Source organism: Sapajus apella, unplaced genomic scaffold (genome assembly GCF_009761245.1).
Source record: "Sapajus apella isolate SASKATOON/1434 unplaced genomic scaffold, GSC_monkey_1.0 scaffold88, whole genome shotgun sequence".
Classification (NCBI taxonomy): Eukaryota; Metazoa; Chordata; class Mammalia; order Primates; family Cebidae; genus Sapajus; species Sapajus apella.
This window is the reverse complement of record NW_022437028.1, coordinates 5,810,548-5,837,472: the sequence shown is the minus strand read 5'-3', so window position 1 is coordinate 5,837,472 and position 26,925 is coordinate 5,810,548. Positions and strand designations below refer to the sequence as shown.

Sequence of the window (26,925 nt, the reverse complement as noted above, 5' to 3'; positions counted from 1 at the left end):
CCAGCTACTCCAACCAGCCCCAGCTACTGCAATCAGCCCCAGCTACTACAACCATGTTGGCCAGGCTGGTCTTGAACTCCTGACCTCAGGTGATCCACCCACCTTGGCCTCCCAAAGTGCCGGGATTACAGGTGTGAGCCATTGCATCCAGTCGTGTTCATGCACAGTTTTATTGGTACCAGAGCAAGAGGGGTACTCGGAACTTCTAGGCCCACCCTCTTAGGAGGCCCTGGCCGTTTCCTAACCAGGAGGGTCCACTTCCAGGCACCTTAGGTAGACTCTGTAGTATCTGCCCCCGTCTCCGGTCTGACACTGGTCCTGGAGGGGCTGATGACTGCAGAGCACTGGCCTTTCCTGGCTCTAAGCGGCGCTGCAGGCCTCACCTCATTTCTCATTTATGCTGCAGCTCTCAGGCCTCCCCAGGGGTAGTTCCGACATCCCCAGCTGATGCCCAGAGAGTGCCATGGAGCAGACTGATCCTAGCTGATGGCCTCGCTCCTAAAAGGCTGACAGATGGTCAGCCAAAAGTGACCTCAGCCCTTGCTGTGCCTAGCGGACCCCTGGGGCAACAGGGCCGTGGGCGTGGATGAGGGGAAGCAAAGAACATGCAGACAGATGACTGGTGGTGGTTACTTCCTGCGAGACCCTGGGCAGGTCAGTAACCTCTCTCCATCTCAGTGTCCACAGTGGTGAGGGCTGCTGGGAGCATCAGAGAGGACAGCACAGGCAGAACATCTGGCCATGCCCTTGGCACTTTGCAGGTGAGTGCCTTGCACTTGTAGACCCTGTAGTCAGCAAAGCACTGCACAGCTGCTCGTTAGATTTAGTGACTTTGGCCGGGCGTGCTGGCTCACACTCATAATCCCAGCACTTTGGGAGCTGAGGTGGGCAGATCACCTGAGGTCAGGAGTTCGACACCAGCCTGGCCCACATGGTGAAAACCAGTCTCTACTAAAAGTACAAAAAAGAAAAAAACATAGCTGGGTGTTGTGGAGGGCACCTGTAATCCCAGCTAGTCAGGAGGCTGAGTCAGGAGAATCACTTGAACCCCTCAGGAAGAGGTTGCAGTGAGCCAAGATCATGCCATTGCACTCCAGCCTGGGCAACAGAGCAAGACTCGGTCCCCCCCCCCCCAAAAAAAAGAATTCATTTTAGATTCAGGGAGTACATGTGCAAGTGTGTTACATGGCATATTGTGTGATGCTGCGGTTTGGGATTCTAATGACCCCGTCATCCAGGTAGTGAGCACAGCACCCAATAGGTAGTTTTCAACCCTTGCCTCCCTCCTGCCTTTTGGAGTCCGCAGTGTCTGTGGTTCCCATCTTTACGCTCATTTGAACCCAGTGTTGAGCTCCCACTTATAAGTGAGAACATGCAGTACTGGTTTTCTGTTTCTGTGTAAATTCATTTAGGATAATGGCCACCAGCTGCATCTATACTGCTGCAAAAAACCTTTCATTCTTTTTTATGGCTGCATAGCATTCCTTGGTATATATATCCCACCTTTTCTTTCTCTAACCCACTGTTGATGGGCAGCTGGGTTGATTCCACGTATTTACTATTGTGAATAGTGCTTTGATGAACACATGAGTGCAGATGTCTTTTTGGTAGAATGATCTATGTTTCTTTGGGTAGATACCAGTAATGGGATTGCCAGGTCAAATGGTAGTGCTATGTTTAGTTATAAAGGAAACAATCCAGGCTGGGTGCGGGTAATCCCAGCACTTTGGGAGGCCAAAGCAGGTGGATCACCTGAGGTCAGGAGTTCGAGACCAGCTTGGTCAATGTGGTGAAGCCCCATCTCTACTAAAAATACAAAACTTCGCCAGGCATGGTGGCGGGTTCCTGTAATCCCAGCTACTTGAGGAGGCTGACACAGGAGAATTGCTTGAACCCAGGAGGTGGAGGTTGCAGTGAGCCAGAATTGCACCATTGCACTCCAGCCTGGGGAACAAGAGTGAAACTTCATCTCAGAAAAAAAGTAGACCAGGTGCAGTGGCTCCCACCTGTAATCCTAACACTTTGGGGGGCCGAGGTGGGTGGATCATGAGGTCAAAAGATCAAGACCATCCTGGCCAACATGGTGAAACCCCATCCTCTACTAAAAAAATAGAAAAACTAGCTGGGCATGGTGGTGCGCACCTGTAGTCCCAGCTACTCAGGAGGCTAAGGCAGGAGAATCATTTGAACCCTGAAGGCAGAGGTTGCAGTAAGCTGAGATGGAGCCATTGTACCCAAGCCTGGTGACAGAGTGAGACTTCATCTCAAAAAATAAAAGTAAAGTAAAAAATAAAGTAAAGTAAAATAAACAATCCTTGTAAAGTGCTTGTCATACCTGGCACTACGGTAAGAACGTGATCAATGTTATCTGCTATCATAATTCATCGCATGACACAAGTGCCCCTCCCCCACCAGCCGCAGCCTCATTCCTAGTTCCTGAGTGACGCTGCACCTTTCAGGTGTGCTGAACTCAGCCCTAGGTCTAGGAAGTCGTGTGTTTCCTGAGGGTGTAATTATGTCCCAGAAAGAGAGGCAGCAAAAGGCTTTTCTCACTGGAGTGAAAGCGAAGTTTCCTGGATTCATTGAAAAAGGACATCTTCCATCCAAAACAAGCCCGGTGAGAACACTCTGTGCCAGAGCCGCCAGGATCACAGCCCTGCTGGGCTCTCACTCACCCTGGCTGAGGCTTTGCTTGCAGGCATTCCCGTGGGGAGACGAGGAGTCACTCAGCTACTGGTGGTTGGTTCCTGTCCTCCACGGCTCAGCTGGGCGTGGTCAGTGACTCTAGTTCCTCCTCCGCCCCATAAAACCTACTTATTTGCCGTCATTTTAATGAAAATGACTACTGTTCTCTTGGCTTTTTATTTTTTTTCTTATGTTTAATCTTTTATTTATTTATTTATTTATTTATTTTTATTTTTCTTTTTTAATGACCAAAACAAAGCATCTAAAACCGCAGCTTCTGGAACAACCACTTATTCTTTTCTGTCTTGTATCTCTCCTCAAACTTGACCTTGGCCTCTCGTCGGGCCTTGCGTTTAAGGGCAGGATCTCTGAAGACACCCTTATTGACGACAGTTTTGTCCAAGGGGATGTCCACAGAGTACCTTGTGGGCATCAGGTGATTGTAGTTATAAACTTTCACAAAAGACTTGATCTTTGACCTCTTGGCGATCTTCTTCTTGCCCATGGCAGCTGTCACTTTGCGGGGATAGCGGTCAATTCCAGCCACCAAAGCATGGCTGTAGGGGCGATCTGAGGTGCCATCATCAATGTTCTTCACGATGACGGCTTTGCGTCCAGAGTAGCGTCCAGCCAGGACAAGCACCACCTTCCCAGGTTTCATGAACTTGCCCATTTCAGCAGCACCCACTGGGGCCTACAGCAAAAAGGTGTTTAATCTTTTAAAAAATTATCCTGTCTGGGTGCAGAGGCTCATGCCTGTCATCCTAGCACTTTAGGAGGCCGAGGCTGCAGATCACCAGAGGTCAGGAGTTGGAGACCAGCCTGGCCAACATGGTGAAGCCCCATCTCTACTAAAAATACAAAAATTAGCCAGGCGTGGAGGCATACGCCTGTAATTCCAGCTACTCAGGAGGCAAGAGAATCGCTTGAGCCTAGGAGGTGGAGGTTGTAGTAAGCCGAGATTGCACCGTTGCACTCCAGCCTGGGCAATGAGAGCGAAACTCCATCTCAAAAGAAAAAAAAATTACCCAGAAGCTTCCAAGAGCTAGCCACCAAGTAAGCTGAGAGACAGGTGCGTGGAGCCAAGAGCCGCCCACTGTGCTGGGTCTTTTTATACATGGGTTTGCCTACTTCTCACATTGACCCTGGGAGGGATAAAATTTATTAGCCTGTTTTTCTGTAAGAAAACTGAAATTCATAGAGGTTAAGGAACTTGCACGTATCTAGAAATAGATGGAGCCACAATTCAACTTGAGATCTGTCTGATTCCAGGGCCTGCCTACCTATACTTTCTTCCTTTTTTTTCTCTCTCTCTTTTCTTGAGACAGAGTCTCGCTCTGTCACCCAGACTGGAGTGCAGCCGCATGATCTCAGCTCACGGCAACCTCCACGTCTCAGGGTCAAGCGATTCTCCTGCCTCAGCCTCCCAAGTAGCTAGGATTATAGGTGCCTGCCACCATGCCCAGCTAATTTTTGTATTTTTAGTAAACACAGGGTTTCACTATGCTGACCAGGCTGTTCTCGAACTCCAGACCTCAAGTGGTCCGCCCGCCTGGGCCTCCCAAAGTGCTGGGATTACAGGCATGAGCCACTGTGCCCTGCCATGCTGATTTCTTTTAATAGCCATCATTATTATGCAGGTAATAACATATCATTACATTCTCCTTATAAAAATGAAAACACTGCAAAAGGACCTTCAGACTACCCCTCCCCATCCCACTGCGCCTCCCAGGTCTCAGGCGTGCCCTCTTCCACAATACCTGCAAAATAGGTGTTGTGATAATAATACCAATTCTATCTGCCTTTCCTGACTTAAAAAATTTTAGTTTAATTTAAATAGAAATAGAGATGGGGTCTCACTATGTTGCCCAGGCTGGTCTCGAACTCCTGGGCTCAAGCAGTCCTCCTGCCTTGGCCTCCCAAAGTGCTGGGACTACAGGTGTGAGCCACCACACCTGGCCCCTTTCCTGACTTTTTACGAGTCAAATGAAATAACGAGTAAAAATGTCTTTTGTAAACATGACAGCCCTCTGCATAGGTTTACTGTTAGCATTAGCATAGTAACATACGTTACTTAAGGCCCTTTCGTAAGCAGTATTGTTTGGCTTAAATATCATTGCTGGGAATTAGCGGACATCTATGCCTCTAAAGGCAGTTATAAAGCCTTGCCAGAGCCTGCCAGGGAGAACCTCAGTGTGGTCTTTAGGGCTAGGCTGCAGAATCTCAACTCACCAGTAGGTGTCAGCCTCTACCAAGATGCACCCACCACACCTTCTGTAGGAATTGTTCTGTGCTTTTTTTCAGTGGACGTTAAACGTGGGGTGTTGTGGGTCTGGAATTCCAGCTGGAAGGAAGGGGCAGGGCACTCAACATGCAAAGACCGGTGAGGCCAGCGTTTGGCCTGAGTTTGCTCACAGGTGAACCAGGGAGTCCTGGGCTCAGATCCTCCCATCCTAGGGAGATGCAGGCTGGGCTCAAGGGCTGTCCATTGAGGGAAGGGACTCCCAAGGGACCGGCTGTGTCCAGATGGGTCAGGGAAGGTGACATTTGAGGTCAGTCCTGAAGGATGAAAAAGACTCTTCCAAGTTCAGGAAGAGGGAAGGACGTTCCAGGAGCACCCTGAACACAGGTGAGCAAGGTGGGCAGGGCGGGAGGATAAGAGAGGGTAGACAAGAACGGGGCAGATATGACCACAGTAGTGAGAACCAAATGAACCATAGGATGGTTTTATTTTTGTTTTGTTTTGAGACAGAGTCTCGCTTTGTGGCCCAGGCTGGAATGCAATGGCGTGATCTCAGCTCACTGCAACCTCTGCCTCCGGGGTTCAGGTGATTCTCCTGCCTCAACCTCCTGACTAGCTGGGATTACAGGCACGCACCACCATGCCCGGCTAAGTTTTGTAATTTTAGTAGAGACAGGGTTTCACCATGTTGGCCAGGCTGGCCTTGAACTCCTGATCTCAGGTGATCCACCCATCTTAGCCTCCCAAAATGCTGGGATTACAGGTGAGAGCCACTATGCCCAGCCAGAAGGGTTTTTTGTTTGTTTGTTTGTTTTGTTTTGGAGACAGGGTGTCACTCTGTCACCCAGTCTGGTCACCTGGCTTCAAGCGATCCTCCCACCTCTCACCTTGGCCTCCCAAAGTGTTGAGATTACAGGCATGAGCCACGGCACCTGGCCTGTTTTTTCTTTTGTTTGTTTGTTTGTTTGTTTTTTCCTTTGGGATGGGCTGGCCAGTGGTGATGTGTGGCCATCGTATCTCTTATATACGATGAATTGGACAAGAAGAGACTGGAGGGAGAGGCTGTTGTCGAAAGTCTTATTCAGGGAAGCAACAGTTAATAAGACATAGATTGGAAGCTAAGTGCAAGTGAGAATTGCAGGGATGTGGGACCTGATTAGATGGAGTGGGAGCGGGAATTGTCGCTAAAGGAATTAAGGCTGCCTTTGAAGTTTCCAGCTTAACCAGCTCAGTGGAGGTAGAATCATTAGTTGAGCCAGAAAACAGGAGGAAGAACAGATTGTGAAAATAGAGAAACAGCTGGAAGAGGTGGCTCACACCTGTAATCCCAGCATTTGGGAGGCTGAGGAGGGTGGATCACCTGAAGCCGAGAGTTCGAGCCCAGCCTGACTAACATGGAGAAACCCCGTCTCTACTAAAAATACAAAATTAGCCTGGCATGATGGTGCGTGCCTGTAATCCCAGCTACTCGGGAGGCCGAGGCAGGAGAATTGCTTGAACCTAGGAGGCGGAGGTTGCGGTGAGCTGAGATCACGCCATTGCACTCCAGCCTGGCAACAAGAACAAAACTCCATCTCAAAAAAAAAAGAAAGAAAGAAAATAGAGAAACAAGGAGCAAATAAGAAAGAAAGAAAACAAAATAGAGGGAAGGATGGCTCACACCTGTAATCCAGTACTTTGGGAGGCCGAGGCAGGTGTCTGCAGTCTACACCTGAAGTCAGATGGAGCGATCTGGGCCCGCGGTCTGCTCCCTGAAGCTGAGGGACCCTTGACAAGGCTCCAGACAGATTCACAAAATGAAAATCACCACCACTCCTAGAGCCCTTACATTCCTGTATTTCCGCCTTTACCTTATAGTATCTTATTTATTTTCCTTTTTGAGACCGAGTCTCACTATGCTGCCCAGGATGGAGTGCAGTGGTGTGATCTGGGCTCACTGCAACCTCTGCCTCCTGGGTTCAAGCGATTCTCCTGCCCCAGCCTCCTGAGAGGCTGGGATTACAGGTGTGCACCACCATACCTGGCTAATTATTGTATTTTTAGTAGAGACGGGGTTTCGCCATGTTGCCCAGGCTGGTCTCAACCTCCTGATCTCAAGTGATCCACCTGCGTTGCCTCCCAAAGTGCTGGGATTACAGGAGTGAGCCGCCACGCCTGGCCTTATATTATCTCTTATATCTTGATGTTCTCACATACCGATAGGAGGCAGGCAGATAAAGAGTCTCAATTTCATCTATAAGAACTCAGCTTTGATGGGAAGGGGCTGTGATAGTAAGCCTAGCAGGCCCTGGGGCCATGATGGGAGATTCCTCTGCTGGCTTCTGGCGGCCCCTTCATGTGGATCTCTTCATGTGGGTGCAGAGGTCAGCCTTGCAGCTGTTCCTGGATCCCATCACCTGTTCATTATTTTTCTTTCTTTCTTTTTTTTTTTTTTTTTCCATTGTCCAGCCTGTAGTGCAGTGGCACCATCTTGGCTCACTGCAACCTCTGCCTCCCAGGTTCAAGCAATTCTCCTGCCTCAGCCTCCGGAGTAGCTGGGATGACAGGTGCACACCACCACACCCAGCTAATTTTTGCATTTTGAGTAGAGACGGGGTTTCATCATTTTGGCCAGGCTGATCTCAAGCGATCCGCCTGCCTCAGCCTCCCAAAGTGCTGGGATTACAGGCGTTAGCCGCTGCACCCAGCCCACCTGTTACTTATTTTAAAAGCCCCGACTTCAGGGTTGTCCCGTGGCAGCATGGGAAGCCCTTTTGGGCTTGGTGTACGGTCCTTACTTAACTCTCCGCTGCCCCCAAGTCCCTGCCAGGTGTGTGACCTGGGCACCTCCCTCTCCCTCTCTGGGTCTGTTTCCTCCCCGTATAAAGTGGGGTTGGTTTAGGGGGACTCTCAGGTCCCTGGTGCATCCCAAACCTTACTGCCACCTGATTTGGGATGGGGGGGACGGCTGTTGAAACTATAGGCTTGGACGGCCAGGCTTTTTCCGGAGAACTTGCCCCCAGGGAGCATTTGACAGGAGTCCTTTTGGGGCCACCAGCTGTGTCTACTGCAGAGGGGAACGTCTGCCGTGCATTTCGGCATCAAATAAGGAAAGGGACTTCGGGATTCTGGCTCGAGAGAAAGGAACTCCCAGCTCAGGGCAGACATCATTTAGGAGCCACGGAGCCAATTTCCCTCACTCCAGGAAGGGCTGGCCGTGGCTCACGTGGGAGGGGGACGCTCAGAGCCTTCCTGGGGATACCTGTTCCACTTCCTCCCAATTGTCCATCTGTTTGGAGACCCCAGACTCATTCGGGAGGCCCCTCCGGATTAGCCGCAGGAGGCCAGCAACCGGCTGTGAATTCCCCCTTTGTCCAGGGAAGCCAAGCGGGGAGGGGCCGAGCGGACCCCCTGCCCCCACTGGAATGTCGGCGTCCTGCGCCCCCCGTCTCCCCCTCCTTTTCCAGCACCTCCCGGGCTCACTTCCTCAGCCCCACTGATCCCACCACCAAAACACGCATGCATGCACACGCACGCATGCACACACACGCGGCCGCACACACAGACACGCTTCCTGGCGGGTCGGCGGCCTCTGGCTCCGGGATCGGCGATCCCCGCCACCGGGAGCTTGGGGGAGAAGCCACCTTTTGTTATCCAAATCACACCCTCGCCGTGCGCGCCCGGGGGCCGAGGGACCGGGCCCGGGAACCCGCCTCCCGGTCACCCTCCGTGCCCCCGCCAGCTGATTCCGGGATTTCCCGGTCCCTGGGGGCTCGGGCGCGCCGGTCCCTGCCGGCGGGGCCGCGCCTCCCCCGCCCCCGACGCGCGCTGCGGCTCCGCGCCCGCCCCCCTCCCCCTTCCCCTCCCCCTCGCCGCCTCCCCTCCCCCTCCCCTTCCTTTCTCCGGTCCAGCCTCGGTGCAGCCGCCGCCGCCGCCGCCTGCCCCGGTCCGCGGGGGCCCTGCCGGCCGCCCTCCCTGCAGCATGGCACCCTCGGGGCGCGATTAGCCGGGAGCAGCTTTGGGGAAAGCGGGATCTCCAGGGGTGGGGGGGTGCCCCGCAGCCTCGGTCATGGATGTGAGCAAGATGGTAAGTGTGAGCAGGGGCTTTGCCCCGACCCCCCTCCCCCCCACACCAGCCCTGGCGCCCTCCCTTCTCCCCCTCCTAGTCGGCGCGATCCATTGAAAGTTTCTGGATTGTTGATCCTGCCTGTTGGCCCCAACTCCAGGCGTGCCGGAGGAGGGAGCCGGGCCAGGATTCTGGAGGCGGCTGGCCGGCCGGGATGGGCTCTCGCTTTCCCGCCGCGCCGCCGCCGGGCTGCCCGGGAGATCGCGCTGGACTCCAGGGACCGGGCTGCGGGACTCGCAGCCCACCTGGGGAGACCTGCCGGGCGGAGGGAGGGCAGCGCCGCCGGAAGGAGCCCCCTGTCCGCACACAGGAGATTGATGGGAAGATGTGTGGGGCTGAGCCCGTGGGCAGGGAGGCACAGGTGGCGCTGGGAGGACAGGGAGAAGCCAGGGTTTCAACCATCCTAGGAAGTGAGGGGGCAGAAATGGAGCAGAGAGGGGGGAGGTTCTAGGTGGGCCACTTGGGAACCCCAGCTTCATGGGCCTGGGGTGCAGCCAACATCTTGCCTCCTAAGCATGACTCCCCTTTCCTTTAGAGATGAGCTTCTCTGGTGGGGTCTGTGCCTTCCCCCGGAGCAGCCCTCCACCCCCACCTCCACCCCAAATACAGTAGGAGCATGAGGAAATCATAGCTTATTGATTGAGACCAAGGAGCAGCCCTCAGCGGGTACCAGGATGTGATTTGGGGGATTCTGATGGGAGGGGGCTTTCAGGGAGCACCTGGAAGCCGGGAAACAGCAGGTGTTCCCAGGGGTCTTGATTGGCTGTTACTCTGAATGGAGATTGAAGGGTGCCCTTGCCATCACGACTACCCTGACCTCTAGTTTAGACTTGGGGCTTGGGCTGGATGGTCCTTACTTAAGTCTCCCCTGCCCCCCAGTCCCGGCCAGGTGTCCCCACCTTCCAGCCTTGCAACCCTCAAAGGCCTATGTGTCAGGCTGGTGTTGTGGAAGGGAGGCGACCAGGGCTTTCCAGGAAAGGAGTTGTCCTGGGCTGTGTCTGTGTGTGTATTTGGGCGGTGGGGGGAGGGGAAAGGGTTTGGGTCTGCCCTTTAGAGTTGAGAAGGTACTAGAATTTAAGTTTATCTTGTTCAGAATTACATTACTTTTCCCCAGAGGGTGCCCTTTGGAGGCAACCAAGGGAAGTTGGTTCTCTGCCCAGCACTGGCCTTTGGCACTCTGTCTTGGCTAGGAGACAATGGGATCGGGGCCGATGACAGGTGAGGGTCCTCTTCTATGGTCTGCATCAGTCTCAGACTGAGCACGAACCCTGGGGCTGGGGGCTGGGTGAGGGGCTTCATGGGTTCCCCTCTTTATTTGGAGAGACATATCTATCTGTCCATGGTTGGACAGAGGTTGGACCAGCATTCCCTGTCTGTCTGCCATGAAAGCTTGCTTTCTTTGGGCATGTATTAGAGCTCCCTCTCAAAAAAAAAAAAAAAAATCCTCTCTGCCGCTATGGGGGTGGAGATGTAGAAAACTAAGCAACAGTTCTTTCCTAGAGGTGTCTGAGCAAGACCAGAAGAGTCACCTCTCTGGGCTATGCTTAGGGGGATCTGAATCTCTGAAGCTCCACTCCAGTGCCCACTAAGCCAAATCACCCCTAAGCATCCTCCCAGCCCTGCACTCAAGTTCCCTGCAAAGCTTGGCCTGCAAGGACCAGCTTATAGGGCTCAGGGACCTCTGTCCATTCACCCCTCATTAATTCAACTGCGTTTATTTAATTCCCATGATTTCTATAGCAAGTGCTAGGTAAAGAACACAAAGAAACATCATTGGAGGCCTCCCTCCCTGCTTCTCAGGGCCCTTAGCATGAAAGTGAAGGATCCAGAGAGATACAGTCCAACTCAGCAGTTAGCTGTCAATGCAGGCCTGGGGCAGAAGGCCAAAGCTTTGAGGACCATGGGCATCTGAGAGGGGACTGGAGTGCAGAGTTCAGATGGAAGACCAAGACCTCAGTTGGCCCTTGGACGTTGGGTGGGGTAGGCATTGCCTGTTGGGAGAATCGCAGGAAGAGGATGGGCAGAGCCCACTGGGTGAGGCTGAAGACATTTGGCTGGTACAGAGGTTTGAGATCAGGAAGCATTGAGATGGTTGTTTAGGGCCAGACCAGCAAGGCCTTGAATGCCAACCAGGGTGTTCTGACCCTGGCCCGTAAGCACTGGGAAACCTCTGGAGAATTCTGAGCCCTGGGGAGGTGCATCTATTGCCTCTTTCCTCTTTTAGCTTGGGGTCCAAACAAAAGTGAAATTGGATTCTCATTAATCATTGAGCAGCCAAGCGCCCAGTCCAGAAACAATTGTCCACAGCTCTTTGTAAAGAGCACAGACCTGTGACTGTGTAGCTAGAAGAACCTTACCCTCCCTGGGGAATTGCCGTCTGCTTTCCAATCCTGCAAGAGGCCAAAAGTACTTTCTGTTCTGGCCATTAAATTCCCATCTCTGGTTTGCAGTCCTCGCTCTGGGGGCCTTTGGCTGCAGGCTTGACCTCAAATGCAGCCTTTCAGGAACATCCTTGACAGACGTCAGTGTCAGCCTTGGAGTGTCAGTCTTTCTCTTGCTTACGCAGAGTAAAAGAAAGCAGATTATAGTTTACCAGACTCTGTGTGATTTTTATTTTTATTTTTTTTAGACAGAGTCTCACTCTGTTGGCTGGAGTGCAGTGGCACAATCTCAGCTCACTGCAACCTCCACCTCCTGGGTTCGGGCCATTCTCGTGCCTCAGCCTCGCTAGTAGCTGGGACTACAGGCATGCACCACCATGCCCAGCTAATTTTTGTATTTTTGGTAGAGATAAGAGTTTCACCATGTTAGCCAGATTGGTCTTGAACTTCTGGGCCCAAGTAATCCACCTGACTCAGCCTCCCAAAGTGTTGGAATTACAGACCTAAGCCACCACACCTGGACCTTTGCATGAATTTTTTTTTTTTTTTTTTTTGAGACAGGGTCTTTCTCTGTTGCCCAGGCTGGAGTGCAGTAGTGCAATCTCAGCTCATTGCAACCTCTGCCTCCCAGGTGCAAGCAATCCTCTTCACCTCAGCCTCCTGGGTAGCTGGGATTACAGGCGCACACCACCACAACCTGGCTAATTTTTGTATTTTTTGCAGAGACGGAGTTTTGCCATGTTGTCCAGGCTGGCGTCGAACTCCTGGGCTCAAGCAATTTCCCTGCCTAAGCCTCCCAAAGTGCTGGGATTATGGGTGTGAACCTCCGCACGCCATGTCCCTGCATGATTTTGAGCAAGTTTCTTTTGTAACTTCTTACCTTCATCTGTAAAATGAACATAATAAAAGAGAAGGCTGGAAATACTCCGTTGAAGGCATGGAAGCTGGAGTAGTAAGTCTTCCATAGACCTGGTGGCTGTCCCGATAAAGATCTCTCGTCTCATCTGGGCCAAAGGTGACTCTTGATTGCCCTCTCCCGCTTTAATTTTTTGCTTGGCCTGCAGAGCTGAGCACAGGAGGTCTTTCAGACAGCGCTTGGGACCAATTCTCCCAGGCCTGGTTATCAACTGGAGACAGTGGATTCACCAGCTGCTGCGACCCATGAATTTTTTATGACATCAGATAGCTGCCTGAGGGAGAGCAGGGTGAACCCTGCACTCAGGAATAAAGCACAGATGCCTTTTAGGGGTCGATGATGGAGGCTGTGCCTTTCGCTAAACACAGAGAATGCACAGTACTGTAATTTGGGAAATAGAGTCAACACTATCAATTATTACCAAAGAACACACAGTTTATATAACAATTTATATTTGTGTGGTGCTTTACAGCATACAAGGCATTTTTTTTTCCTTTTGTTTTTTTTAGAGACAGGGTCTCACTCTGTCACCTAGCCTGAATCGCAGTGGTACAATCGTAGCTGACTGTAGCCTCGAACTCCTGGGGTCAAAGCCATCATCCCACCTCAGCCTCCTGAGTAGCTGGGACCGCAGACATGAGCCACTAAGTGGGGCTAATTTTTAATTTTTTTTTTTTTTTGTAGAGACAGGGTTTTCTGTGTTGCCCAGGCTGGTCTTGAACTCCTGGCCTCAAGCGATCCTCCTGCCTTAGCATCCCAAAGTGCCGGGATTACAGGCATGAGCCACCACGCCTGGCCTATACAAAGCATTTTTACCCTTGTTCTCACTACAGCCCCATGAGGAAGGCAGGGCAGAAATGACTAGCCACATTTTATAGATAAGAAAGTGAGTTCAGAAAATTGACATCTGATATTCCACATCGGGGTAGAACCAGGTCTTGTATCCAGCTCTCTGACAGTCAAAAGTATGCACTACAGTGATATAATAAATAAAAGGTAAGGAAAAAGATTTGAAGACTAGATTGTAGAATGGACACAAGTTAATTTCAAAAGATGAGCTAAGGGTCGGGTCTTTGGCCTCTGGGTCCCCTGGGGAAGAAGACTTGGGAAAGATGGATGAGTGACTATGTGTGGACTCTGAGCCTCGTCTATCCCCTATATCTGTTTTTGTTGATTTTCTTTTAGAGACAGGGTCTCACTCTGTTGTCCAGGCTGGAGTGCAGTGGTGCGATCATAGCTTACTGCAGCCTCGAACTCTTAGGCTCAAGCAATCCTCCCAATCTCAGCCTCCCAAGTAGCTGGGACAACAGGCAGGCACCACCACCGTGCTTGACTGCTTTTTTTTTTTATTTTTAGTAGAGACAAGGTTTCGATATGGTGCCCGTTCTGGTCTAGAACTCCTGAGCTCAAGCCATCCTCCCACTTCAGCCTCCCAAAGTGCTGGGATTACAGGCGTGAGCCACTGTGCCTTGCTTCCAGTAGCCCTATAGCTGTTTTTAAAATTTAGGAGTTTCTTCGTGAATCTGACTGCTTCCTCAAATGTAAGACACCTGACTCACCCAGCAGGCAGATGGGAGGGGTGGAGAGAAAGAATTTCAGATGTTCTGAGTAAATGATATTGATGGTGGATCAGAAAAGACTCTGGTCAAGCCGTTGCTGCTGGTGTCACAGATTTGCTGGGTTGGAGGGACGTGGTAGAAGTTAAATGCCCCGCTGGAGAGATCCCTGTGCAAAATGATGCCAAAGACTGATGGGTGACCCGCCCAGCAAACAGCACCGTTTTCAGCCCTGGGCCACAAAATCCATTTAGGGGTTGTAGCTAGCATTTGAAAGAGTGAAATAGGCCAGGCGTGCGGTGGCTCATGCTTATAATCCCAGCACTTTTCGAGGCCAAGGCGGGCAGATCACCTGAGGTCAGGAGTTCGAGACCAGCCTGGCCAACATGGTGAAACCTGTCTCTACTAAAAATACAAAAATTAGCCGGGTGAGGCAGCATGCACCTGTAATCCCAGCTACCTGGGAGGCTAAGGCAGGAGAATCACTTGAACCCAGGAGGCAGAGGTTGCAGTGAGCCGAGGTCACACCACTGCACTCCAGCCTGGGCGACAGAGTAAGACTCCATCTCAAAAAAATAAAAAATAAAAACAAGAGTGAAATAGATGAGAAAACATCCAGGTATATTCCACGTGAGAGGGTAAGCATTAGTTCATGAAACTGATTTTGGTTGTATCTATGCATTCACACAGGTAAGTTTGACTGGCTGGCCACACCAAATTTGTATTTTTTTCTTCAACTTTTATTTTAGGTTCAGGGGTACATGTGGAGGTTTGTGACGTGTGCCATGCTGGTTTGCTGCACAGATCAACCCATCACCTAGGTGTTAAGCCCAGCATCCATTAGATATTCTTCCTGATGCTCTCCCTCCTTACCCTCTGACAAACCCGTGTGTGTTGTTCCCTGCCACGTGTCCATGTGTTCTCGTCACTCAGGCCCTACTTATAAGTGAGAACATGCCATGTTTGGTTTTCTGTTCCTGAGTCAGTATGCTGAGGGTAACAGCTTCCAGCTCTATCTATGTCCCTGCAAAGGACATGATCTCGTTCCTTTTTATGGCTGCATAGTATTCCGTGGTGTATGTGTACCACAGTAAAGCGTGGTTTTATTGCTGTCAGTTGCCTAGTCTATTTGTGCTGCTTTAACAATAACGGAGACTTGGTAATTTACAAAGAACGGTAATTGGCCGGGCACAGTGGCTCCCACCTGTAATCCTAGCACTTTGGGAGGTTGAGGCAGGAGGATTGCTTAAGCCTAAGAGTTTGAGACCAGCCTGGGCAACATAGTGAGACCCTGTCTCTACAAAAAAATTAAAATGAGCCAGGCATGGTGGTATGTGCCTGTAATCGCAGCTACCCGGGAGGCTGAGCTCAAAAGGTCAAGGCTGCAGTGACCTATGATGACATGACTACACTCCAGCCTAGGTGGGAGAGTGAGACCTTGTCTCTAAAAAAAAAAAAATTGCTTAGGAGAAAAGAATGTTTGATTTACCCTTTGTGGATTATTATCTTTCGTTGTCACTGATCACTAAGATTTTATCTCACCAAGATGAGGTTCCATTACTGAATATCCCCTTTTTATGCACACCCCTGGATGCGGCCATTAAGATATGAAGGGATCCAGGGCTGAGGACGGCTGCCTCCTTGTCTGTCGAAGAGGCTTACAGAGTTGAGAGAGAGAGATTTCCTTGAAATGCACCAAGTGTGACAACGCATCAATAGACATTTGCAACTGACAGAACAATCTCACCTGGATTATTTTCTTCCTCACAACAGCCTTGAGAAGCAGGATTTAGTGTCCTAGGAGGACCTGTCTTCAGAAGCCCCTCCGAGTTGCACTTCTGGTCAGGAACTAAGTCCACGTGCAAACATGGTTTTAAGCCAGCCCTTCCCATGGTGCACTTTTGCCCCCACCACACTCTCCCTCCTACTTGCCTGCTTCCTGCTGTCTTTCCCCTCTTCCATTCTCCCCGAAACACACGCGCAGCTGTATGAGCATCTTGAAGCTCAAGTCCAGGCACTGTTTCCCCTCCACCTTTGCCTCCCATCTTGCCCAGAGAGGTCCCAGTTCAAAGCCAGGACAGGCACGTGGTCCCATAGCTGCCCCTGAGCCAAAGGTTTCCACAATCAGAGAAGAGTCCTACTGTCCCCAGAGCCCCAAATAAATTAATCCGTGGGTCATTTAAGAAAAAAAATTCCCCACATCTCCTTTAGATTCCCTGAAGTCCTAATGCATCTTTAATTTAGAGGAGGTTCCTGTGGGCAGGTAGGGAGGGGTCAGCGTGGGAGGCGTTTTTATAAATGGGAATGGTTGAGTGAGTGGAATCCTAGCCAGACACCATGGCCCTGTCCCCTGTGCACAGAAGATTAAGGGAACTCTGTCTGTGACCTGAGGCTGCTCTAGATGCTGAGCCTGGGCTTTGGAGTCACAGAGGCTAAGTCCCATTGCCACCACTGCCAACTCTCAGATCATAGACAAGTTAGTTGATCTCGATGTGTTGTTTCCTCATCTTAAGACAGGTTGGTGCTGTTGAGGTGCTCATTTAAAGTACTTTGCACAAGCCAGGCATGGGTGGCTCATGCCTGTAATCCCAGTGCTTTGGGAGGCTGAGGCAGGAGGATCACTTGAGCCCAGGAGTTCAAGACCAGCCTGGGCAAAATAACAAGACCCCATCTCTACTTTAAAAAATTAAAAAAAAAATTATCTGAGTGTGGTGGCATGGGACTGTGGTCTCAGCTACTAGGGATCCTCCCAGCTAAGGCAGGTGGATCACTTGAACCCAAGAGTTCAAGGCTGCAGTGAGCTGTGATTGCACCACTGCACTCCAGCCTGGGCGACAGAGCGGGACCCTGTCTAAAAAAATAAAATAAGATAAAGTAAAAAATATAGTACTTGGCATATAGTAGGGGCCTAGTAAGCCACGGTTATCATTGGTAATATCTTTGCTCTTTCATTTAGGCTACAAATCTGAAAACTTCAGGGGGACGGGGAGAGCATTGCTTCTTTCCGAATGATCAGTGCTGGCTAAGCTCCGTCTGCTGGGGCAAGCACACCTGTTAGTAGTTGCAATACACGTGATGCAACGCACAAAGTATGAGGCGTGTGTCAGCCTGGAGAAGGTGGGGTTAACCAGCAGGCAACTTAAGGAAGGGCATCATTAAGAAAACTAGGGACAGAAGGAGAGAAGAAAACTAGGGACAGAGGGGAAGGGTATTTCAGGCACGTTAAAAGTATAAGGTCACAAAACCACGGGGTTTAATCAGGAGCTACCTCTGGTTGATGCTTGAAAGGTAGGCACACTCCCTGTCTCTGTGGGGCTAACAAAGTTCCTGGGTTACGGAATCCCAATTTTTTTTTTTTTTTTTTTTGAGATAGGGTCTCACTCTGTCCCCTATGCCAGAGTGCTGTGGTGCAGTCACGGCTCACTGCAGCCTCAACCTCTCAGGCTCAAGTGATCCTCCCACCTCAGCCTCCCGGGTAGCTGGGACTACAGGTGCTCACCACCATATTGGTTTTTATATGTTTCGTAGAGACAGGGTTTCACTGTGTTGCCTAGGCTTGTCTTGAATCCCTGAGCTCAAGCGGTCCGCCCCCCTTGGTCTGCCAAAGTGCTGAGATTATTGGCATGAGCCACTGTGCCTGGCTTGTTTTCCTTTTCAGAGAGAAGGTCTCACTCTGTCCTTGAGGCTGAAATGCAGTGGTGCAATTCCAATTCTGGTTCACTGAAGCCTCAACCTCCCGGGCTCAATTGATCCTCCCACCTCAGCCTCCCAAGTAGCTGGGACTGCAGGCGTGTGCCACCATGCCCAGCAATTTTTAACTTTTTTGCAGAGACAGGATCTTGTTGTTTCCCAGGCTGGTCTTGAATTGCTGGCCTCAAGCAATACTCCTGCCTCAGTCTCCCAACTTGGCCTCCCAAAGCTGAATCTTTTTACACCTCAGTGATCCCTGGAAGAGCTATGCTTTACAAAGGGGAGCAGGCCGGGTGCGGTGGCTCACACCTGTAATCCCAGCACTTTGGGGGGCCGAGGCAAGCTGATCACCTGCGGTCGGGAGTTCAAGACCAGCCTGACCATCATGGAGAAAGCTCGTCTCTACTAAAACTACAAAATTAGCCTGGTATGGTGGCACATGCCTGTAACCCCAGCTACTCTGGAGGCTGAGGCAGGAGAATCACCTGAACCTGGGAGGCAGAGGTTGCAGTGAGCTGAGATCATGCCACTGCACTGCAGCCTGGGCAACAGAGCAAGACTCTGTCTCAAAAAAAAGGAGGGGGGAACAGCAACTGAAGAAAACACAGGACGCACAGTAGGTGCTGAGTGCATGAATGATTACAAGACAAAAGGAGAAGACATTCCATTTGAGAGAGAGGTGCTGCGCACAGGCTGAATACAACCCGGGGGAATGAATGTTGAGTAGGTTTTTTAGGAGCAGGGCCAGAGGAACGGAGAGGAGGAGTGGGCACAGGTGTGAGGTCCTGTGTTAAAAATAACCAGCAAGTCTCTAGTAGAGCCAGTAAGTGGGGCTGCCTCCACTTGACAATCAGACATGGATATGCTATTCTGGCCAACAGGCTTACCCTGCCTACCAGTCCCGGGGCCTGGAGATGGCTCTCACTGGTACCAAGATAAGTGTGGGTGTTGCAAACCGTGGGTTGGGCAAAGTTTTTTTGAAGTGAACATTTCATTAACTTTCTGTCATAACCTCTCTTTTGAGCGCTCAGTGCAACCTCGTATTCTGGGACCTAAAATCACTTTTTCTTGGTGGATTTTTCTCAGGCTAGAAAGAAGTCTTACGAAATCACTGCCTCCCTACTCCCCCTAACTCAAGATTATGTCACCAGCCCTGGTGCTGGGTAGGGATGTTTCCAGTGGTTACAACCATGGTCCTAGCTATTGTCCTTTTTGCCCTGTGTATGTGAAGATTGTCCCCTGAGTCAGCAGACACTGAGGACCCAGTCAGACCTCATGCTAGGAATAGATAATATAAGAGAGAATGTGACCCTTTGATGGCTTCTGCCTTTAAAAAGGTACAGGCCAGGCGCAGTGGCTCACACCTGTAATCCCAGCGCTTTGGAAGGCCGAGGCAGTTGGATCACTTGCGATCAGGAATTTGAGACCAGCCTGGCCAACATGGTGTTTCTACTAAAAATACTAAAATTAGCCAGGTGTGGCAGCACGTTCCTGTAATCCCAGCTACTTGGAAGGCTGAGGCATGAGAATTGCTTGAACTGGGGAGATGGAGGTTGCAGTGGGTTGATATTGTGCCGCTGCACTCTGGCCTGGGCAACAGAGCGAGACTCTGTCTCAAAAAAAAAAAAAAAAGGTACAGGAGATAAAATTATAATATTAGTTTAATATTAGTAATTATAATAGTGCAATTAGTACAACATTAGAGATTTAAGCAAAGTTCTATAGACGTTCACAGGCAGGATGATTAATTTTGCCAAATGATACAAGAAGTGGGGTGAGGAAGGTGACATTTCATTTATTCATTTATTCAGAAAAGATTTATAGAATGCCTTCCATATGCCAGGTGCTGTTCCAAGCACTTGGGATACGTCACTGAACCAAACAAAGATTCCTGCCTTGTGGAGCTGAGCTCCTGCAGGGATTGAGGGGTTAAGACATAGATAATAGCAATAAATGTAAATGAGAAAATTTTTTAGGCTGTTGGAAGGTGGTAAATGATCCAGGAAATGGGGTTAGATGCAGAAATGGTTGCACTGTCCTAAATATGCTTGGATAAGAATTGTAAATGAGGGGTGAGCCTGTCATTCCCAGCAGGGGACTTTCCTTGGCTGCCAGGGCACTCTGGAACTCCCGTTCATGGTGTGTTCTTGGCTTACAGTCTGGCTGAAATCCTGGACTCCAGATTTAGCTCATGGCTCATTGTTGAGAGTTGCCTGAGTCTAAACCTCAGGGCCCTTTCCCTGTGCCCAGCTCCCCCAACCATCTTCCTGCGGTCTACACAACTGTGGATCCAGCCATCAGCCCAATGGTGTACAGAGCACTGAACGCTCATCCCATTTCTGCCAGATTTTCTGGAAGTTGGAGGGAAGATGCTGCCTCTCATATCCAACAAATCTCTGGTAAGGAAGCCAAGGTCAAATGGGTAGTTCTCTGGCCATGACCTTGGTGTAGACTTGATGCTATCCACAATAAACAAGGCCCTCTCAGCGCTACCCAAGTAACATCAACTGGAATGAGGCTGGGGGTGACAGAGCACCGTGTCTCATGCAATTCTCAGAAAAGCATAATTCCTATTTTCATGTTCAAGCTAGAGAAACTGAGGCCTAGAGAAGTCAAAGCACACAGGACCCCTTGCTTTGATCTAGGAACAGTATTTCAGAGTGGTTCCGGCCTTGGGTCCTGAGGTTCGAAATCTGTCTCTACGGCTTACTCATCTGGGCAGGTTACTGGGCTCTTTCTATGGAGATTTAAGGAAACTCCTATAGAAACTCAAGTAGGAATGATTAATTCTGGCAAGTGGTATAGGAAGTGAGGTGGAGAAAGGGACCATTCATTTATTTGGAAAAGGTTTATAGTGTGCCCTTCATATGCCAGGCGTTGTTCTAAGCACTTGCTTAACAGAAGTACACACTTTGGCTTCTCAGTCCTTGAGGAGAGATAGCCTTGAGTGCATAGGTCCTGATGCTGGACCTTGCAGGGCTGAGGCTCCTGCACATTGGGTAGATTTTAATACCATATAGCTGTGGTCATCAGCACCAGCAGTAAGGAAACAGGCAATCCACAGAAATGTTAAGCTTCTGCCACTTTTCAGAAAATATGAAAAGGTATAAAGAAAATAAAGATCATTTTTCCACCATCTAAAACTACTGCTAACAATGTAGTGTAGGTCTTTATAGACTTTTCTCTCTCTCTCTCTGTGTGTGTGTGTGTGTGTGTGTGTGTGTGTGTTCGCGTGTGTGCACTAGGTTGAATCATATGAAATTGCCTTTTACATAAGTCAAAAACAGCCAAATTTTCATTTGATTCAACCAAACACAAGCATATACACGTAGATCAATACACACATATTTAAACAAAATGGGACCACGCCATAATAAAGTTTTGTAGACTTTAATTTTCGTTTTCACTGTGCTGGGGATCTAGAAACAATATGTCAGAGTGGTCCAGGGCATCCATAGGTTCTGGGGTTCAAAACCAGTTTCCATTGTGTACTCACTGGGGGGTCACCAAGGTCTCCCTTTGTGAGGCTTTCCCCTTTGTACGGTGGGCATAGTCCTAGCAGCTTCCATGCAGAGTTGTGGTGAGGGCAGATGAATTACTGCATGTAAAGTGCTTAGATCCATGCCTTGGCATGGAGCATTCAGTCAATGTTAGTGTTACTATAATTCCAGATGAGCAGGGGGCGATGTATCGTTACATTATGGTCTGTTGTCCTCTATTAATTACATTGTCCACTGTTGGGGTGAAATCCTTGTACATTCACCTAAGAGTATGTATCTATTGGCTTACGTATGCTTAAAGACTTAGGTTTTAAGGTTCTAGCTTTTAAGAATTCTTTTTGCTAATGTTTTTCAAGCTAGGTAGTGAGTACAGGGGAAGTTTCCGTGGGTGCTGCCCTATGACCCTATAAATTATGCTTCCAGGTCCTGACCCTGGCCTTAGTCCATTCTTGCTGCCGTAACAAAACATCATAGACTGAGTGTATAAACAATAGAAGTTTATTTCTCGCAGTTCTGGGGGCTGGGAAGTCCAAGATCACAGCACCACTAGATTCAGTGACTGGCAAGAGCCTGTTCCATAGACGATGTTTTCTCGTTGCATCCTTACATGGCAAAAAAAGGTGGAAGAGGTGAATGCTGTGCCTCCACATGGCAGAAGAGATAGAAGGGGCAAGCAGCTCTCCAAAGCCTCTTTTTTTTTAAAGAGACAGAGATTCAGCTGAGCGCGGTGGCTCAAGCCTGTAATCCCAGCACTTTGGGAGGCTGAGGCGGGTGGATCACGAGGTCAAGAGATCGAGACCATCCTGGTCAACATGGTGAAACCCCGTCTCTACTAATAAAACATACAAAAAATTAGCTGGGCATGGTGGCGCGTGCCTGTAATCCCAGCTACTGAGGAGGTTGAGGCAGGAGAATTGCCTGAACCCAGGAGGCGGAGGTTGCGGTGAGCCGAGATCGCGCCATTGCACTCCAGCCTGGGTAACAAGAGCGAAACTCCGTCTCAAAAAAAAAAAAAAGAGACAGAGATTCATAATGTTGCCCAGGCTGGCCTCAAACTCCCAGGCTCAAACGATCCACCCACCTCGGCCTCCCAAAGTGCTGGGATTACTCTTTCATGAGGGCATTTGTCCTCTTCATGAGGGCAGAGCTCTCATGACTTAATCACTTCCCAAAAGGCCCTACCTCTTACTGCCATCACAATGGAGATTAAGTTTCAACATGAATTTTGGAGGGGACACAAATACTTAAAACTATAGCACCCCATCTCCGCTTTTCTACTCTCTGGAAACAGTGACTGCTCACCCGTTCCCAACACTGGGCCTTGCTCGCTTCTGTGGCTCAGTCATGCTGTCGCCTCTACCTGAATGCCCTGGCATCTCCCCTTTCCAGGCCAGCCTCTCAGCTGGTTAGGTTGGCTCTTCCTCTAGGCAGTCATCACCAACCCCTCAGCCTCAGATAGAAGCCCACACCCCCAGCCTCCATACTGTACATTCCCACCAATCTCTCTCCACTAACAAGGCTGAAGGGTGTCATCATCTTTCTCCCCATCTAGACCTCACTCTTTGAAACCAGGACTACATCTTAGTGATCTGTGAGTTGACTTGACTGGGTGCTCAGTACTCCTACCCAGGAGTTTGAGACCAGCCTGGGCAACTCAGCGAGACCCCATCTCTGTAAAAACTTAATCAATGGTGGCTCACACCTGTAATCCCAGCACTTTGGGAGGCCAAGGCCGGCGGATTACCTGAGGGCAAGAGTTTGAGACCAGCCTGGCCAACATAATAAAATCCCCAACTCTACTAATTTTTGTAAAAATACAAAAATTAGCTGGGCATGGTGGCAGGTGCCTGTAATCCCAGCTACTCAGGAGGCAGGAGTCTGAGCCAGGAGAATCGCTTGGACCCAGGAGGTGAAGGTTGTAGTGAGCCGAGATCGCGCCACTGCACTCCAGCCTGGGCAACAGATTGAGACTTCATCTCAAAAAAAAAAAAATTAACAAAAGTATGCCTATGTACAGACACAGAGGGATGACTGTGTATATTTGATGGGTGAATTCAATGAATTAATAAAATCATGACTATCTGAATGAATGATAGAACTTAAATAAATGGAGATGGTTTGGGCAGGGTGGTTAATCTTGGTTAGGGAGGTGGCATGAAGTGAAGGCATGAGGGTCAAATTAGGCAGACATGTTTGGGAATGGGAAGGACAGGAATGAATTCTAAGACTGGAAAGGCAAGTAGGGGCTGGATCTCAGGGCCTTGAGTGCCAGGCCAGTCAGTGGAGCAGTTTCCCCATGAGCCCTGGATGTTTCTGGCATGATCGGAGCTGTGCTTTAGAAAGGCAGGGTCTGGACCGGGCGCAGTGGCTCACACCTGTAATCTCAGCACTTTGGGAGGCCGAGGCAGGTGGATCACTTGAGGTCAGGAGTTCGAGACCAGCCAGGCCAACATGGTGAAACTCAGTCCCTACTAAAAATACAAAAATTAGCTGGGCATGGTGGTGCACACCTGCAATCCCAGCTACTCGGGAGGCCAAGGCCAGAGAATTGCTTGAACCCGGGAGGCAAAGGTTACAGTGAGTCCACACTGTGCCACCACACTTTCTGGGTGACAGAGCAGGACCATGTCTCAAAAAAAGAAAAGAAAAGAGACAAGGGGTCTGGTGACATTATAGCCATCAGGAGACCAGTAGGCTGTCAGGCCTGGAGGCCTGGGTGGGGCTTACCCTGCTGTGGCCTGTTGGGTGACTCCCCTCTCTACACCCCTATACTTCTGAATCTCACAGCTCTTTTCTCCCCAACTCTAAAGTAGGGCTCTTCACCCCCAAGACAGAAGTAGAAGGGAGAGTTCCTGGCAGCTTTGCTTTTTGAGGAAGTCACGTCACAGCCGTGCAGCCGATGATGAAATCCACCTCCGGAATTAGCAACAATCCCTCTTTCCACTTTAGAATACTGATTAGCAAATCCTCCCCAGCTTGTTCTCACTCCCTGGGTCCGGGGCAGGGAGTATCCATCAGCACCCCTGCCTGCCTGATTCTGTGGCCTTCGGAGTGTAACCAGAGCCTCACTCCCCACTCACTCTCTTTTCTTTGGTTCTGACCTGAGATTAGTGAAGCCTGTGCTTTGGAGGGGCGTGTGTGTGTGTGTGTGTGTGTGTGTGTGTGTGTGTGTGTGTGTGTGTTTCTTTTACAAGGTCTGGCTCTGTCTCCCAGGCTGTAGTGCAGTGGCACGATCATAGCTCACTGCACCTTCTGCACTTGAGTGATCCTTCTGCCTCAGCCTCCCTAGTAGCTGGGACTAGAGATGCCACCATCCTTGGCTAATTTTTAAAGTTTTTTGTAGAGGTGTGGTCTGACTATGTTTCCCAGGCTGGCCTCAAACGCCTAGGCTCAAGTGATCCTCCTACTTTGGCCTCCCGAAGTGCTGGTATTATAGGCTGAAGCCACCATGCCTGGCCTGGTTGTATGTCCTTTGCATATTAATAAGGGCTTCAGTTCCTGAAACCTAGGATAGACTTACTTGGCCTTGACCTGTAAGCTCTTAAGTTCTTTTTTTTTTTTTTTTAAAGACATGGTCTCACTCTGTCACCCAGGCTGGAGTGCAGTGGCATGATCTTGGCTCACTACAACTTCCATCTTCTGGGTTCAAGTGATTCTCCTGCCTCAGCCTCCTGAGTAGCAGAGACTACAGGTGCATGCCATCACACCTGGCTAATTTATGTTTTGGTAGAGATGGGGTTTCACCATGTGAGCCAGGCTGGTCTCGAACTCCCGACCTCAAGTGATCCACTCAGCCTCCCAAAGTGCTGGGAATATAGGCGTGAGCCACTGCGCCTGATTGAACTCCAAGTTCTTATCAGTGGAAAGGCATGTGAATTATTCTTTCCAGTCCAGGAAGGATATAGCCAGGATTGACAGATCTGGAGTGAGATCTTCGTTCACATCCTGGCTCTGCTGCGGGCTGGGGTCATCTAGCTAGCCATGCATTACAAGCCACTCAGCAAATCACTCACCCATTGTAAGTCTCAGTTTCCCTACCTGTTCAGTGCAGTTAGTAGTCAGTGTCACTATAAGGGTTAAACAAGGTAATGAATGGGAGTGAATCTATTACAGATCAGAAGAGGTTAATTGAATTAGAGCCTGAACCACAGAGAGATAGAGTCTGTGTTTTATTTTATTTATTTATTTTAGACAGAGTCTTGCTCCGTCGCCCAGGCTGGAGTGCAGTGACGCGATCTCGGCTCACTGCAACCTGGGCCTCCCAGGTTGAAGTGATTCTCCTGCCTTAGCCTCCCAAGTAGCTGGAACTACAAGTGTGTGTCGCCATGCCCAGCTAATTTTTGTATTTTTGGTAGAGATGGGGTTTTACCATGTTGGCTGGGCTGTTCTCGAACTACTGACCTCAGGTGATCCACTTGCCTCAGCCTCCCAAAGTGCTGGGATTACAGGTGTGAGCCACTGCACCCAGCCAGGTCTGTGTTTTAGATTAAGAACTCAAAACCCTAAAAGACAATATAGGGAGAAGGAAGTTGAGAAAAGAGCTGAGGAGAGAAAATGTGGATGTTTTGCCTTATATTTTCTCTGCTTCCCTCCTAGACTCCTCATACCTCCCCTCACTTCAGCCGCCAAGATGTGCATGCATGTGTGTGCGCGCACGCGCGCGCACACACACACACACACACACACACCCTACAGCCCAGGTCCTGGTGCCAGTCTTCCCCAAGCAAGCACCAATCAATTCCATCTCTCTTTTCCCTAAAAGATCCTATTAAAAAACAAGAAGGGCAAAAGGGCCAGGCACCGGGATTTGTGCCTGTAATCCCAAAACTTTGGGAGGATGAGGCAGGTGGATTGCTTGAGCCCTGGAGTTCAAGACCAGCCTGAGCAATATAGCGAGACCCCCATCTCTATGTATTTTCCAAAAAATATATTTAAAAAAAAGAAGGGCACAGAAGTGACCAAGTATACATTTAAGTATTGATTTCATCTGGGGAGGTCCAAGCACTTTTTATATTTGTATTTATTTATTTATTTTGAGATAGGATCTCGCTCCGTCGCCCAGGCTGCAGTGCAGTGGCCCAAACGTAGCTCACTGCAGTCTCAACTTCCCGGGCTCAAGTGATCCTCCTGCTCTCAAGCGATCCTCCTGCCTCAGCCTCCTGTGTGGCTGTGAGTATAGGCATGAGCCACCACACCCTAATTTTCTGATGTTTTGTAGAGATAGGGTCTCACTATTGCCCAGGCTGGTCTCAAATTGCTGGGGTGAAGCAGTGCTCCCGCCTCGGCCTCCCAAAGTGCTGTGATTACAAGCATGAGCCACCAGGCCCAGCCTCAAGCACTTTACAAGCCAGAAAGACAGTGAGGAGGTGGAGAAGAGTTGGTTTGAGGACAAGGGAGAGGCTCGGGGGAGAGCGGGGCTGGAGAAGAGGAGGCGGGGGCTGGCTTAGCTCCTTTCTCCAAGTGGCACTTGCCTGCGCCTTCAGTGCAGCTCCCAGCATCCTGCGCAGTCCTCAAGTCCTGAGCTCTCAGCCCTGACCTAGCTTCCTGTTTCACCGCGAAGAGACGCGATCCATGAAAACTGGCACTGCCCTCGCCCTCATGTCCGCCTCCGCCTCCATCTGCGTCTGTCTTGTGGGATCTGGCCCAGCCTGCCCTCCTGCTGGGCACCAGGCCCCATCCCCATCCCAGCCACCCTCCCTCATGCACATGCAAACGCGCCAACATGCCTCCTGTGGGAAACAAGCAAGCGTTGACCTCACCTCCTCCCAGCGGCTGCCCTCTTTCTCTCTCCCTCTTCACAGCAGAAATCCTGGAGAGCACTCCTTGCCTCCAGCATTCAGCCTTCCCTTT

The 26,925-nt window shown here is 50.1% G+C and overlaps 1 protein-coding gene and 1 pseudogene across 5 annotated transcripts in view; one reads left to right on the top strand and one right to left on the bottom strand.

Moving 5' to 3' along the window:
• The window catches only part of HIP1 (huntingtin interacting protein 1), a 212,411-nt gene that overhangs the window by 93,260 nt on the left and 92,226 nt on the right, over positions 1-26,925 (top strand). Inside the window, exon 1 of one of the 4 annotated variants that reach the window (XM_032254997.1) lies at positions 8,821-8,993. The exons of 2 other annotated variants lie outside the window; for them this stretch is intronic. In XM_032254997.1, the coding sequence (XP_032110888.1) occupies positions 8,976-8,993 (18 nt within the window). In that variant the 5' untranslated portion in view covers positions 8,821-8,975. Of the gene's footprint in view, positions 1-8,820; positions 8,994-19,182; positions 19,975-26,925 lie in introns of those variants that run through there. One more of the 4 variants, XM_032254996.1, reaches the window with a different exon arrangement.
• LOC116534561 lies at positions 2,917-3,398 on the bottom strand (annotated as a pseudogene). Its single transcript, XR_004261778.1, has one exon. The product of XR_004261778.1 is annotated as a 60S ribosomal protein L27 pseudogene (transcript).